We start from the raw sequence: 15,867 nt of genomic DNA, 5'->3' as shown, positions 1-15,867 counted from the left end.
TACATATCTTGTTATCTGAGAATTTGAATTTTACGCGCTTTAAATCGCTTGCCTATGATGGGGGCGAATGAGTCATTTCCGTTTTGCCTGTGAGCAAAGCAACTGATCGCTGGCATAATTTCGTGATCTTATTCAGCATTTCAATGAACATTTGACTTTTTTGTTGTTGCAAACTTAATTAAAACTTTTTTTTTATATTTCGTTATTCTAAAGACTTTTAGGCTTCAACTAAGGATTTTAATCCGAAGGCAGTGCGTTTTAAAGGATGGTGTTGGGCTTTTATTTATTTATTTATTTATTTAAAGCTTGTTCACATCGTAATTTACGGCTTTAAAGTACAAAACCGCGTATCAAGATAATGCAAAACCGCAAAAAAAACGCAAAAAGATTTATCATTTATTTTAGCCCCCACTGTTAGGTAAATTTGAAAAAAAATGCTTAAAGCCATGCCACCATTTGTTTTTTGAAATCAAGTATCTACAAACAACACACTCGTACGTACACGTGCTATAGAAATTATGAAAGAAAATGTGAACTTATTTGATTTATGTGAAGTAATTTGATCGAAACAAAGTAATTTATGTTGTAATGGGAATATAGTTTTAGCATCGAATTCCAATTTAAATTCAAAATTGTTATTGTTTGCAACTTATGTTTATTTTTAATAAGTTTCATTCAAAATAGAAACCACATAAACAAAAATTTCCATGCTTGCATATATTTCATAAAAATTAGTCAAACTTTAAAAAATTTTCATACAAATTTGAAACTTTTTTTAATCAGAATATCTGTAAAATTTTTTGGTATGCAGTTTTGTAGCCCATTCAATTCAAGTCTACTAAAGTGCTAGTTTGAAGTAGGTAAAAGTTGCCGGCGATTTTTGGGAATTTTTTTTCGAGGCTGTTGCGCATTTTCATCCATATAAAAGTAGATTCTGTACAATTTACTTACACTAAGCATTAAAATGACAAAAAATTGGAGCCAATTAAAAACTGCCATGTGTAAATGAATTTAATTACTATTTTTTTAAGGTAATGACAAAAATATTTTGTTATGTACAAGTTTGTCATTACAATTTTTGCCATTTAGTGCCTAGTGGAAATTCAGCATTATAGTAAAATTTAAAGGCACGGTAAAAAATGCTGATCCCTAACGGGTCCCTGCTCTATGTGTATTTTTTTCCCTTATCCAAAAAAGGGACAAAAAAGGTTTACGTATTGAGTTGCTAAAGGGTTCTCCGTCGTGTGGTAATTATTTCAGTGCAGACACAAAAAGTATGGCTTCACAAAAATTTAAGACGAGTATTTTGTATTTGTATTGTCGCATGTCTTAAATAGGATTGCAAAAACACAGCACAATTGCGAGTTTCGCTGAAATACCCCCAAAAAATGTGCATATACGCACACAAAAAAAAAACTCAAGTTCAAGGTGAATTTTCGCGCGCTGAAATGTATTTATGGCTACCCATGTATGGATGTGTTAGCCTTTAAAAGGAAAACAAGAAACAGATGCACTCACAGTGCAAGGTATGTACGAAAAAGTGTTTATTTAAGTAAAATGCAAATAAGTTGTATGAATGTATTTTTGCCATGTATTCCAAATACATATTTATTATTATTTCCTCTTTAGCAGCCAGTAGGTGTTTTGTTGTATTTACCGAGCGACTGCAGCGTTGCCAAATTTAAAACAACTTTTTTCGGTGTCTCTTACCTTTTCATTTATATATTTATTAATTTTTTTTTTAGGCATTGCACCTTTACATACTTTACTTTTCATGAAATTACTGCTTTGATAATTCGTTGAGGGGGGCCATTTGGTAGGTGCAAATTTATTCCGACATTCATTGAAGAAAAAACAAAACGCTTTCAATTTTCTTTGCCATACAGCGGCAATCATCACAGGATTGCCATTTAAAAAGTCCACTGACGCAAATATATAAGAGTATGTACAGGAAAAAAACAACAAAAATATAAAATAAGAAAAACAACGTTCAGTCGACAACTATGCTTCATGTTTTTACTGTAAAAATTGTTGGTTTGACGATTATGACTATGCCAGGTCACCATTGTAGATGTGCTACCGACATTCCAAACCATAATTCGTTTATGCCATCATCACTCAACCATGGAAAAGTGACCAAGTAATAGCCAAATAAATGAACTCGTTCATATTCCGCTATTCAAGCAGGTTTACTACGGGTAAACTCGCATCATACACGTACGTACATTTCCATTTCCTCTTCATTGGTTTCGTTGGCTACTATCAATTTGATTACGAACTTGCAATATGTAGCTCCATTATAATGATAGCCATCATCATCAACATCATTACAATGCGGTCAACATCTTTACTATGATTACGATTTCTTAATAATAGTTGCGTATGAATAAAATAAACCGTCACCGTCGTCCGTCCTGCTTGCTTGGTTTGGGTGAAATTCACAAAACCTGCAAGGCAAGTTCACAGCAGTTAGTTAGTTGTACTGAGTACAGAAATACAAAAACTTGTCGGTTTCTTATTTTTGAGATTTCACTTGTCTCAGTAGCGTTCGTTTACCTTACCCGGCGGCTGCGCTTCACCACATAGTGAAGTTAAATAGTTTCGTTCGTTCGTGATTTCGTATGATTATTAATAAATGTACCAATTTGAAAATACAATAATGCAAAAAACAGAGTTTTTTATATGTAAAAAAAAAAATAGTTAAACCTTAAGAAAGGCTTCAAAGCTGAGGGGGGGGGGCCTTAAATTTACCATAATTGACGAATATGAAATATCTACACTGTTACTCATTTACTTAAACTTTGCCACAGCTCAAAAAACGCTATAAAGTTTTCAATTGACTCGCAAAATGCTGGAATATGAATACATACGCTGAAACTACACAATATTTTAGCATGATACAGCATAGAGCTTCTTCATTAACTTCTACCATTTGTAAAATGTTGCTGTTTTTCCACAATAATTTTTCATTAAAAACGGCCTTAAACTCAATAAAATTGTTGAATAAGTCAAGGAGCTTAAACGCATCAGATATTGATACGGCAGCACAATAAAATCTCTGTATTTGTTGGCTGTTACACAACGGTTAGATCAGAAAAGCCTAACAAATACAACAATTTCAACCAAACTAAACTGATCGGAAAAACACCACAAATATACAATAAAATCTCTTTCGGGTCCATTGGACCCGGCTGGTATACCCAGGGTCTAAGTAGATGTGGTGTCAATAAACTATTTGTCATACAATTTATGTTAATGAAATACATTTCAGGGGTTATTGAAGCTCAAGTTCCACGAAAGCGGGCTTCAATTCTCAAGCAGAGTTTTCGAATCATTTTTCTCCAGATATTCTTGATGGGATTAACAACATCTGAGCAACAAAACCAATTGAGGCAAGAATGTTCTGAGAATATAATCAAGCTATTGCTTACCACCTGTTCATTGACATTCTCACAGGATGCACTATTTGCTGAGGATAATTGCGGTTGCGTATCCATCTGCGCCAAACCAGCTACTGAATACTTTGAACCGATATCTACTCGTAATCGTTAGCGAATACTCAAAAGAACTTATTTTTTAAGTATAGTTGCGTACTCAATGTCGATACTTTTCTAAATCGATATCGATATTTCCAATGTGTGCAAGACATTATAATTTGCTTACTTGTAGTTACTTTTTATTTTCAGTTTAAAGAAGCTTACAAGTTTAGTGCAAATAAGGCCAACTTCTTATATGTTTGTACATATGCACGAGTATATGTATTTTATGTCTATAACAGAAATTTTATGCAATTTTTCCAATATTTTTCCTTATAAGTGCACTGTTATACTCAGCAAATATTTTTGCCAGTGAATCACGAGTAACAAACAACAAAAATCGTTTAAATAAATAAAGTATGCATTTAAATAAAAATCGGTTTCATTACAGCTCAAGCTCAAACTACTAGTGATTAGAAATCTGTTATGCACGCTATGACTCATTCCAGAATTGCAACAGGAGAGCAAAAAAACTCTGGTAAAAAATGTTGTTGTCATTAGGAAAAAGTGTGGGACTCGACACTTTGTTAAAGCCAGTATCTCTGCTTTTATGAAGACTAGAAATTCGTCGATTTGTCAACTTACGTATCATTCTAAACGCATGCGCAACGATATGGGCGAAATGTGGTAGTGCTTGAGAAAATGAGTTAAAATAAGTACCATTTACATATTAAAAAATTATTTTTCAACTTTCCTTAAGTTTTACAGATGCAGCGACATTAGATTATTTATGTAGTGTATCTAATTGTTTTAATAGCAATTAAAGTCACGGCGACCTGTAGCCTTAATTACATTTAAAACATTTACTCTACTGAAATTTTTATAACAAATAACATTTTCCGGTACAGCAGCGATTGTGGTTAAGGCTTAGTATCCAACTCTTTTTTTTCTGGAGAGCTGGACACTATTCTTAAAAATTATTAAACTGCTGTTGGTCAAAAGAATGAGTATTCGTTCCAACTTGCGCAATTGATTGAATTTACATATACGTATGTATATTAAAATAAAAATTAAAAATTATTTTTATTTGTATTACCGAACTAATATTCATAAACAATCTTTTACTTAATTGCAGATTATTTCTTCACTGGACTGAACTGAGTTGAATTGTGCTGACTATATAGGAAGAGCCACCACATATCAAAATGTCGCGCAAATCGGTATGTATTAAATGGCTTATTTTAGTTACAAGGCAATAAGGGCAAATTAGATCACAACCCTCTAAGAAATTGCAGGAAATTTTTGCAATGTTGTTACCTCAAAAAATGGCAATCTCTATAGTTTTATGCTGCTTTAAAATGGCAAATGTTCTTTTTATGAAAATATTTTTCATGACAGAAATTTACTCTGAGGTCTAAAAAACAAAAATTTTTTTATGTTGGTCGGACCAGGAACCAAAGCCGAGGTCCTGCCATCAGCAAAGACTAAAAATCGAGGACACTTCTATTTATTTAGTAATTAATTAGTACAGTAAGTGATAATTTATCACAGATAAATGATTTTTTTTTTTTACTACTGCCAGTTTTCATATTAAATTCAAATAAAAAAAGTTAAATTGCTCTCATGAAACTGGCTTAAGTCTTTAAGTTTAAGAGCTGCGGAGGGCGTCACTATCGTCCCCCTTCAACAAGTGGTGTTATTTAAGTCCGCTAATTTATAATTTTAATCCCAACACTCAAATGAGTAAAAAATATACATTTGCACTTCTTTATGAGTATCTAATACATTGTATACCAAAATTAAACAGAGGCGAATGTTCGTTACGCAAATGTAACACTTGAATAGTCTGGTTTTTTACTTTTTTGTCGTGTTTTTTTTTTTAGATCTAAAAATAGTTTTTTTTTTAGTATTATAATTAGATTTCCTAGTTGGAACAAAAAACACGACAAAATACCATACCGTGTCGTGCCACTTGGGGTTCTTATCTTAAACAATTCTAGGAAAGGTTAAAATTTATTCAATTATAAATGCATATATATCTATCTACAATATTTTAAAATGGGAAAATAAGATATTTTGCTCAGTTCAATACATCCATTAAAGTGTAAAACTGCGTATCGTGGTTCTGCAAAACCTAGTAACTGACATTTGTGCGAAAAATGTGATTTGCTCTGCGGAAGCTCCTGGCAGTAAGCCTTATCCATTCATACCAAAATATCGATATTTTTAGAAAAAAGGCTAGAGGCAATTAGGCTTAAAAGAGAAATCCGTTATTTGATCAATTTTACATACGATGTTTTGCATTATCTTGACACGCGATTTTCTATTTAAACGACGATATGTATAAGTACTCGTTTCTTTTAACATTTTTATGCGTATCTCTTAGATTTTTAGAATCGATTATAAATTTGATATTTATAATGCGTCAATTCTGCTTAAAAATGTACCGTTTTTTGACATTTTCTATTAGGCTTGTTTGCGTGACTATTTTGTGACGTCATTGCCCCCCTTCATCCGTCCTTATAGTTATCCAGCGTTTTATTTATGAGAATTTGAAGTTTTGGTATATGGCAAATTAGTTGGCCAGATTTATAACTTAACTTTTGTTGCAATTGATATGCTGATCTGTGAAAAATTTACTATCCCAGATACCAGTGTATTTCCGTACAAGAGCAACTAAATCGCCTAGAAGGCACATTAAGGTTATCTTTCTTAGTTACGCTGTATATCAGTGGCAATAAATATTAGCAAATAGTGGCAAATAGTATTGCTTGCTGAATAGCTAAACGCTAAAAATGTTGATTTATTACTTAACATGGCTTTCATTAAATGAAAATCTATCTAATCTTTAATCTTTATTTCTCCTTCAAACAATTTTTTTTTTTAGAATAAAGTTTGTGTTTAAAAGGCAGATAAATTTTAAAATGTACATATGTACTTCTTACATTTATCATAAAGGGTTTTTTGCCATCTTTGTCTTCGTAATGCTCGTTTGCTGCCGCCTTCATTTCTTCTTCCCTTGAAAATCTTCGTTCTCGGAGGTCTTTCTTCAAATAGGAGAATAGAAATGAATCGCCGGGCGATGGTGGGTGGTTGATTTCTTCAAATCCAGTCTCGACCAGGGCACGCCTTGCAACTTGCGCAGCGAGCTTGAGGACTTGCAAAAACATAACTTCTTTGGCCTCTCCACTCCTCAACAACTACTTGACGCACTTTTGTCAACAATGTGGCATGTTAGTCTCCGTTCATTGTAGTTTTGTTTCGGCTCAATTAATGAAAACGTAATGATGTTAATGACGTGAAATTCGATATTTACTACTAAGGATATTAGCAATTAGTTCATCGCTATTAAAAACTATATGAATCATATTTTAATACTTTGTACAAAAATTAAAAACTCAACAGTTTCATTAAAATTTTACACTTTCATTCAATTTTAGTATAATCAAACGCAAGCTTGAAGTTTCTGCAAAATACCCTTGGGCAATTTTTTTTTTAATTTTTTGAAAATTTTCTAAAAATTCTGAAAAAAAAAATAATTTCGATGAAACTTTTTTGATTTTTTTTTTTAATTTAGCCCATAGTTTGAGGACTTACATTCATGCATTATCTAATGGAGCTATATTTCTATAAAAAAAAAAAAAATATTTAAAAAAAAATAAAAAAATAAAAAATAATCAAAACTTGTCAAAATATGGCTATCGTATAGTTATGATAAGCACTATAGTACATACCCAGCGAATTATCCAAAAATAAGTAATAAATGAACTGACAGCTGACATGCTTTCTTTATCCCGTTCCACCAAAAACGACATGTGGGCGCAAAGTTTGAAAATAAATAGCAACTTATTGATGTTTCCGTTTTGTTTTTTTTAGACCTTGTTGTTCCGCAAGACTTTGTGTTTGTTTTGATTCTTAGCATGAGTCAGTGTGCCACATACAATTCCATGACTTTGTGGATTTCATGCTTTTACGCAATTTTCATCTGTATTCCAATCCAATGAATCGAAAAATGGGCTTGGCGCTCAATCAATCGTATGGTCACAGGTGTACTACACCTGTGAGTAGTAAGTTAACTGTCGCAAAGCATTTTCTGATGCGCAAAATCATTCAATATACATATGTATGTATAATAAATAAATATTTTGCAAGAAAGCCCACTTTGTTAATGTTGCGTTCATTACTTTATGCTGTGGCCGTTGAGTGACCTACTGCGCTAAAAGATAGCAATAGGAAATTGTATGGATATGTATGTATGATTTACAAATATTTCGCTCACCTCATTGGACTACTGTATGTAAATAAAAGTATACACATATCTGCGTACAAACATACATACATTTGTACATATGTACGTATAGGCAAAGCTTATATGTACATTAGGGTGGTCCTTAAAAAATCAAATGAGCGATTGTTTTCAGCCCCACCGCTTCAATCGGCAATACCACGGTCACAAATATCACTACAAATTTTGGTCCCGATTGGAGACGGTTAAGATGTGTTGCACAGGGGCCAAAGTTCAGATTCCTCTATGGAGACTCAAAAAAATTAAATTTATTTTTTTGATAACTCATACCCAAAATCGATACTACCGGCGTCGAATATAACATATAAAAATTTTGGTCCCAAATTTTTTTTTTGTTCCAAAATTTATATCGACTATAGCAGTGTCGATTTTGGGTATTCGACGAAAAACAAATAATTTTAATTTTTTGAGTCTCCATAAAGGAATCTGAACTTTGCCCCCTGTGCAACATGCCTTAACCGTCTCCAATCGGGACCAAAATGTATATGTGATATCTTGAGGTTGAGGCTTAGGAAATCGGATGCAAAAATTTGCTTCCTACATTTAAGGACCACCCTAATGTGCATACATAGTTGTTTATTTGCTCAATAGCACTATTTTTTAACAATAATTGAATACTAGTAGGTGTTCCATTTACGCATTTTTGCGTAGTTAATTCCTTCAGGCATTCACTTCCACCTAGAATGGTACGTGCATTTCTGCATGTTTATGTTTTTTTTTTTTTTATGCAACACTGTAATTTACTAGTCCCATGTTAAAAAATTCAATGTGCGATGTAGGGGTAGAATTTCTAAGGTTGCTCCCCATTACTAAGTATGATCTCCACCTCTGCTCTGATCTTTTTACTTCACTTCCATTTGCTGGATTGAGTAGTTAGTATCTAATGCGCTAACTAAGTAAATTATAAACAAATACATATACATACATACATATGTATGTAAGCACATATTTCACCTAGCAAATGCTAGACTTTGTTCCATCTACATACACACACATACATATGCGCACCCACACTCACACGTATTAGCCTAAGTCGTACGACGCTATTTTCGCGCTAAAAGTGTATTTCCGTTTTCGTACTAGGCTCGCGTGTTACTAACTACTCTCCACACATTTGTTGTTGTTGTTCTTGTCAATTGTGCAGGCGGGGCGTGTACATACATAAAACATGCCGTCGTTATACGATTCGTCTCAAACATCAACCTGCACTCAGGTGTACCTTTCCCATGTTAGCTCCAACTGACCCACCCTCCCATTGCCTCCTATGGCGTTGAGGCCATCCATTTTGGGGGTTGTTGAGGTTGTTGAGGTGGTTTTGAAATTGTGATTTATAACGATGGGCTTTGTTCGAAAGTGTTTCAGTCTCTACATAACTGTCTATATAAACGGTATTTGCGTGCGGTATCTAAAGGAACAAAGAAAGTGAAAACTGCAAAGACTAGATAGACTAGATTGAAACGAATTCTCATTAGCCATATTTGAATCTAAGTTTGCGAACATCTGTACATAACAATTTATAAATTAAACAAATTAAAATTTGGCAATATTTAATTGCGAGTTTGTAAACATTTGTAGCAATTTATAAATTAAACAAATTAAAATTTGGCCCAATGGTCGTTTCCGATAGTCGCGTCCGACTGCCGCGCTATGTGGGCAGCTGGAAACAAAAAACGGTTAGTGCAAACTCAAATAAATTAATTAAAAATAGTAATGAGTATTTTTTTTTGTAATACATAAATACATTTTGCATTTGATCCCAATGACAGCTTCGCCGTGCAAAATACCGCTTCGAAAAAAAAATTACAAGTGTAGTGGTTCAAACTTACAATCCGAAATATTGCTTTAAAAGCTTCAGTTTAGACACCAAGAGATGGCACTTCAAGCATGGAAAGTCAAATTTAGACCTACATTTGTCTGTGCGTTCCAATCTGACTTCCAGGATAAACACACAACATGGCTAGAAAAGTCTTAATTCGCAGAATATTTATGTGCCGTTAAAATTTTGTGCCTAGATTATCTAGAAAAACTTATATTTTAGAACTTAAAAGATGTATGTACATACATACGTGCAACCAGAATGCAATTCAAAAGTATCTTTTTTTCGCGTTGATTTTACTGCTTGAAAGCGGTCGTCGGTCGGTCGGTCCGTCTTTTGATCAATTAATTAAACAATCGAGCAATTCTTTTTAAGAACTTCTCAGTTCATTGTTAAGATTGTGAGAAGATTTTTATTTGTGACTCCCACAAAGTGCAATTTATTTGACAATTTTCAGAATTCTTATCGTTATTTCACGCCACTTCAACACACACTGCTTCTGATATATTCTTTGTATTGTAATTCGATTTTGCAGACATGAATTGTATGGCTTCAACGCGAGTATTTAATCGCCGCCATTGTGATGTGATATTTGCCTTTGATTTTGTGAAGTACTGCGCTAAGCACTTCTGACATTATCCGTTGGTCATAACTTCATAATTGCATAAGCAAAATGTTTTCGTTATAACAACCTTTAGAATACCGTCTTCTCGAAAACAGATTCCGTGGTTGCCGAAATTTAACAAAAATTCCCACAGTTTTTATTTAATTTCCATGAATTGAAGTGGCGAATCACAGTTTAAGATAATCGCTCGCAACAAATCAATTTCCATTCAGACCCACACGAGCTGAATGAGTGCTAATATTATGTATGGAAATTTAAAAAAAAATAAATAAATGTTTTATTCAAAAAAATAAAGAACGACAAAAATGTGGAAAAGTGACAAAAGCGGAAGAACTTGTTAAAAAAAAACATTAAGAAAACTTGCGCTTTTATATTTTATTCGTTTTTATTTTATGCTGTAGTCTTAATCTTCAATGACTTTGTAAAAGACTACAAAAAAAAACGCAACAAATTTTCACCCAATGTCAAACTTTTTTCTCAGAAGTGTTAGAATTTTTTCCAGGACACAGTTCTATGTATATCCTATTCAATTTTAGTCTGATAATGTGCAAGTTTCAGTGGCTAAAAATTACCATTGATTTTTTAGAGTTTTTTTTCGCCGAAGGTGTTGCGTGTTTCTTCCATATAAAAATGAATTGTGTTTATTCTTTATATGAAAGCAAATGCAACAAAAAAAAAATTCTACTAAAAATTCTTACTCTAAAATCTGTGGAAAATTAACAATAAAATACTTTTTTCGCAATTTCTATAAAGCACCCTTTTATTTCTCAAAAAAAAAACTGGGTTACAGTTATTCGTCGCCACGCTGTACATACCCAGTCGGAAAAGTAGTAATGCATTACATGCGTGATAAATAATATAATGTATTCCTTATGAGTTCTCGATTATATTATTGCTAACTATGTAATCAGCATTCTAATGTATTCAAAAAGTTCAAAAAAATTCATATTAAAATACATTCATTTCTCGATACTACGTAATGTAAAATTGAATGCCCCACTTTTCTTAGGACATCGTCCTGGGGAAAAAAATGCATTTACGCATGTGAAGGGTTTATTTTACTGATTATTTTTTCGATTACTATACATTACATTATCCCACTGGGTATATACATACATACTAACATGTAAATATGCATTTATATACATCGACACATTTACATATTCCCATGCGTTCAGACTGTGAATGCATTAACCCAAAAACGTTAATTGGATTGAACATTCGCACGTTTGTTGCACGTCCAGCTGAAATTTGAATAACAAGAATGGAGGTGTTCACGGTTCATTCCAAAATGTTGACGTCAACATTTTCTAATTTTTTCTAACTGTAATATCTGTGATGTTGTTTCCTATAAAGAAAGGACGCCGTCTACATTTTGTAACGCTCGAAGATATTTTTTTAAGGTAAGCGTAAACTTTTTGTAGTCTCGCAGCATGGATGGATTATGGCCACACCAAAGACATTTTTTTTTTTATTTATCGGGTACGTTTTCCGTATTTGAGCCCAATAGCTGATGAAACAAACAACTCAAGGTAAAAAAAAATTTAATGCGAAACTACATCGATTTTTCGTCTCTCCTGAACCGTTTGAAAAAATGCATTTGGCACCGTTTCACGTTTAGGTTACGATATGTACAATTTTATGAACATGAATTTCAAATTCAAATTTTTAAATGTTGACGTCAACATTTTGTACCCATTTTGGAACGAACTGTGAACATCTCCAATGTATGCATATTTTCTTTTTTTTTTTCCAAATGAATGACATTTATGCACGTACATAGTTCTGAGAGTCAAAGGTACTGTATGTATATTCTATGTAAAGATATACCTACGCAAAGGGTGTACCAAAATTCACGCAAGATGTAAAAAAACACAGTTAATTGTCATAGTTGCTAGTGATGTGCTGAGTCGATACTTTTAAGTATTGATTGATACTCGGTACCGATTTAAAAAGTATCCAATACTTTCGATACTCGGTAACGAATTGATTAGGCTTCCAGTAAGAACGCATTTAGACCAAAAATAAGGAATAAAAGCGATTCAGGGGAGCTTAGCCTATTAAAAACCGAGTGTAGGGGCAAATAGAGCTTTAAATGCTGATTTCCGTCGCCACAATGCAAATAATTTTTTGTTTTCTAGATGAATCGGACGATGTTATCTTTGTAGGCCTGAAAGACTTCTTCATCCGTCAAAGCAATTTTCTTGAATTATAGATCTACGAAGGTGGAAGCTGAAAATATGGTATTTTACTGTTGCGATAAGGTCAAGAAGGCAATACTCTCGAAACGTGGTTTTCAAATTGTTCAGTACAAATTGTTCTACTTTTGGGAAAGCTTCGTCCTATTCGTACTAATTGTGAAGCATATTCATAGTGGATATGAAGTCGATGCAGCAGATATTTTTAACAGATATTCTGTTAAAAATTATGTCAAAAACCTGCAGCTACTTAAGTGTCGACTTTATTTTGACTATGAATACGCCACATTGTTATTTAGGCAATATCGCAGATATATAATAGCAATGAATTTTTTTTTCTTAACGGGAAATTTATTTTATGGCGAAAGTTTAATGTGTGTATATAATCGGTATTGGGTACCGAAAAGGAAGTATTGGGTACCAAAATCTTTCTGAAGTATTGGGTAACGGCAATTCAGCACATCCCTAATAATTGCTCGATTCGAGGTTCAGAGATCGCACATGCGATTGTCGAAAAATGCTTCCACCACGTTCCATGGTTCGGTGCTAATTTTCAGTTGGAGCTTTCATTGAACCCCACACTTTTGATAATGCGGTTGGTCAAGCAGTTACTGTACGAACCGAGAGGTCATGTGCGCAATGTGCTATTCCATAAATAACCATATCCTATGTATTTATGTTTCAATAATTTTGGGGTAACCCTTTATATGTACCTATTATACCATTAATTATGCTCGCATGTTTGATCTCATATTAGGCCAATAGAGAAGAGAAAAACTGCGCTGTACACTGAAAATACTTTTTGTTTTTTGTTTTGTTTTTGAAAGCAGTAGAATTAACAAAGCTCTTATTTATTTGATCACACGCTTGCATTTATTTTACATAAGTGTGCTTGGTTATGCAAGCTTTACAAGACCTAAAAGGACGTCCCTATCAACTCTGTGAAATCCAAAGGTTTTTGTCACATGCTATCCAGCCAACAGCTGATACATATGTACATACCTATGTATGTATGTATGTATGTAGGTGTTAAGAATGCAAGGGAAGCGCATGCATTCAATTTGCTTTTCGAACTCGACTAGTATCTATCGAGTGCAAGTATTTTTCTTGACCGCTGTTCAATTATTTACATACTCTCCCCCGCCCCCTCTGATCGCATGTTATGCGTTTTTTTGTTGTTGTGTTTACCTGCCTTGGCAGTGGTATGAGTGTGACATCACGTGCATGTAAGTGTGACACTCCTCGCGCTCGCGACTTTCTAATGCCTCTGTTGTGTCGCTGCCATTGATATTCCAATCAGTGTTGGGAAATCAGATTGTTCCTTTAGTACGAAATCTATACAAAAACTGTACTTTTCGACTGTACTTTGTATCGACTTTTTTATTTGCTCATATATTTTCTTAGTACATGCATATATAGATTCCCTACAAGACCAATGATTTGATGGTATGCATGGGAAAGTTGATGTAGGTACATTTAATATTTTACTCTTTTAACATAAATGTGTATGCACATATTTTAAGGTACACTTCTTAAAAATTTTTTTTAAGTTATTATGAATGGATAAAGGAGACATCTTCTTTGAATTCAGTACTAAAACTTTGCTTTTTAATTTTTCAAGTGCTTATCAAAACTGTACGACACGCAAATATTGACAAGATTTATCTTTTAATTATTTATCTAAAAAATATTTAATTTTAATAATTTGTTTATAAAAATGCAGTTTATACTTTAACAAAACCCGTATAAATCCAAGGTTTAATCTTTGCGAAACATTAAAAAAAATCAACAAACTTTCGTAAAAATTTCGACCTTTTGAATTAGATTTACTAGAAATACATATTTTGAATATGTAGTTTTGTAGCCCGATCAATTTAAATAAAGTGCAAGTTAAAAATGGCTGCGACTTATCGTTGATTTTTAATATATATATATTTTTTTTTTTGATGAATGTGTTGCTCATTTTCTTCATTAAAAAAAAACGTCGAACATACTTAGATAATATAGAAGAAAATGACCGACATGGTCAAAAAAATGCCACGCATCGTCAAAAAAATGCCACACATCAACGGCAAATCCCAGCTATTTTAAACTTGCACTTTATTATACTAAAATTTAATGAGCTAAAAAACTGCAAAATATTAAAAAAAAACATTTAAATATAAAGTTCGAAATTTTTACGAAAGTTTGTCGATTTTTTTTAAATGCTGTTCAAATATTTAAACTTTTTTTCATACAGTTTTTGTTAGGGAATAAACTATATTTTTATAAACAAATAATTAAAATTAAAAATTAATAAAATAAACAGTCAATATGTGAGTGTCGTAAAGTTATGATATTTAAGAACATCTCCTTAATTAACGATGATACTTTTTCTATATGAAGCTGATCTCGACATTTTGCTTTAATAAGGTTTAGTATCGAAAACATTCTTTCAAAACTTGCCTAGGAATGTGAGGTTGATAGGTTGAGGTTGATCGTTCAAAACCTTTTTTCAAAACTTACAAAGGCAAGAACGAGAAGGCGAAGACAAAAAGACAAATTCGCGCAGTGAATTTTCAGAGCTATATATATATAGTATTCATCACAAAATTGTACTAAAAAGTACTGCAAATTGTATCAAAAAAGTACAATTGTATCAAAAATGCCAACACTGATTCTAATGCAAATTTCGCTTGTAAACACATATGCATTTATGTATAAAAGTGTCGCACAGTGGAAGAGCCTCATAAAAATTTTTGCAAACAGTAGAAATTGCTAAAAATAGTAGCGTGAAGAACTTTTGCCTAGGAATGAATAAATATGAAAAATTGTAAAGTTTAGCGGACTGCTACGCCGGATATGGTAAATGTTATCGGATTTCAATGAAATTGGGTTTGTAACTTGGATTAACCTAGCAAGGCACAAATCTGAAAGATGGTTAAATTTAGTGCAATATCTATATTTGCATAAAAATAGTGTGTGTTGGTGACCAGCCACGCCTCACTAGTGGGTGTGAATGACAAGTATGGTTATTTCTACCATATATCCCAGGTTAATCCAAGTGACAAACCGAATTTCAATGAAATTCGATAACATTTACCATATCCGCTCCCTAGTGTAGTGGGCGTGGCCGTTCGCCAATTTTTATCAGTTTTCATACTTTTTCTTTCCTTGGCTTAAACCGTGCCATTTTTGGCCCTATTTTACCTCAAGTGGCACTTAATTTTTCTGTTTGGCACAAAGTGCCAAAATTGCACTTTTGAAAAACAGTAATATTTCATTTCACTGTGACCTTTGATAATTGCTAGAGCAGTTTTCTCGGGAAAAATTCCTTAAAACCTGTTAGTAGACATATTTAGAATCGAGGCAACCGCTTCGTTGGATATCTCCACACATTTGGAAATTATGACTTTCTGCCACTCTCAGACCCACTGTGTGTCGCCTGTTCCGCGTTCCCGCTATCG

The 15,867-nt window shown here is 33.1% G+C and overlaps 1 protein-coding gene across 6 annotated transcripts in view; it reads left to right on the top strand.

The window, feature by feature from the left end:
- LOC118732969 (moesin/ezrin/radixin homolog 1) overlaps nt 1–15,867 on the top strand; it is a 45,736-nt gene that overhangs the window by 22,574 nt on the left and 7,295 nt on the right. For all 6 annotated transcript variants that reach the window (XM_036462111.1, XM_036462106.1, XM_036462107.1 and 3 more), the window contains one exon: nt 4,612–4,696. In XM_036462111.1, coding sequence (XP_036318004.1) covers nt 4,682–4,696 — 15 coding nt within the window. In that variant the 5' untranslated portion in view covers nt 4,612–4,681. The remainder of the gene's footprint in view (nt 1–4,611; nt 4,697–15,867) is intronic.

The sequence above is a fragment of the Rhagoletis pomonella genome, unplaced genomic scaffold (genome assembly GCF_013731165.1).
Source record: "Rhagoletis pomonella isolate Grant_MI unplaced genomic scaffold, Rhpom_1.0 Rhpom_scaffold_00002, whole genome shotgun sequence".
NCBI classification, from domain to species: domain Eukaryota; kingdom Metazoa; phylum Arthropoda; class Insecta; order Diptera; family Tephritidae; genus Rhagoletis; species Rhagoletis pomonella.
Note: the sequence above shows the minus strand (reverse complement) of the source record. Positions and strands in the feature narration are given on the sequence as shown.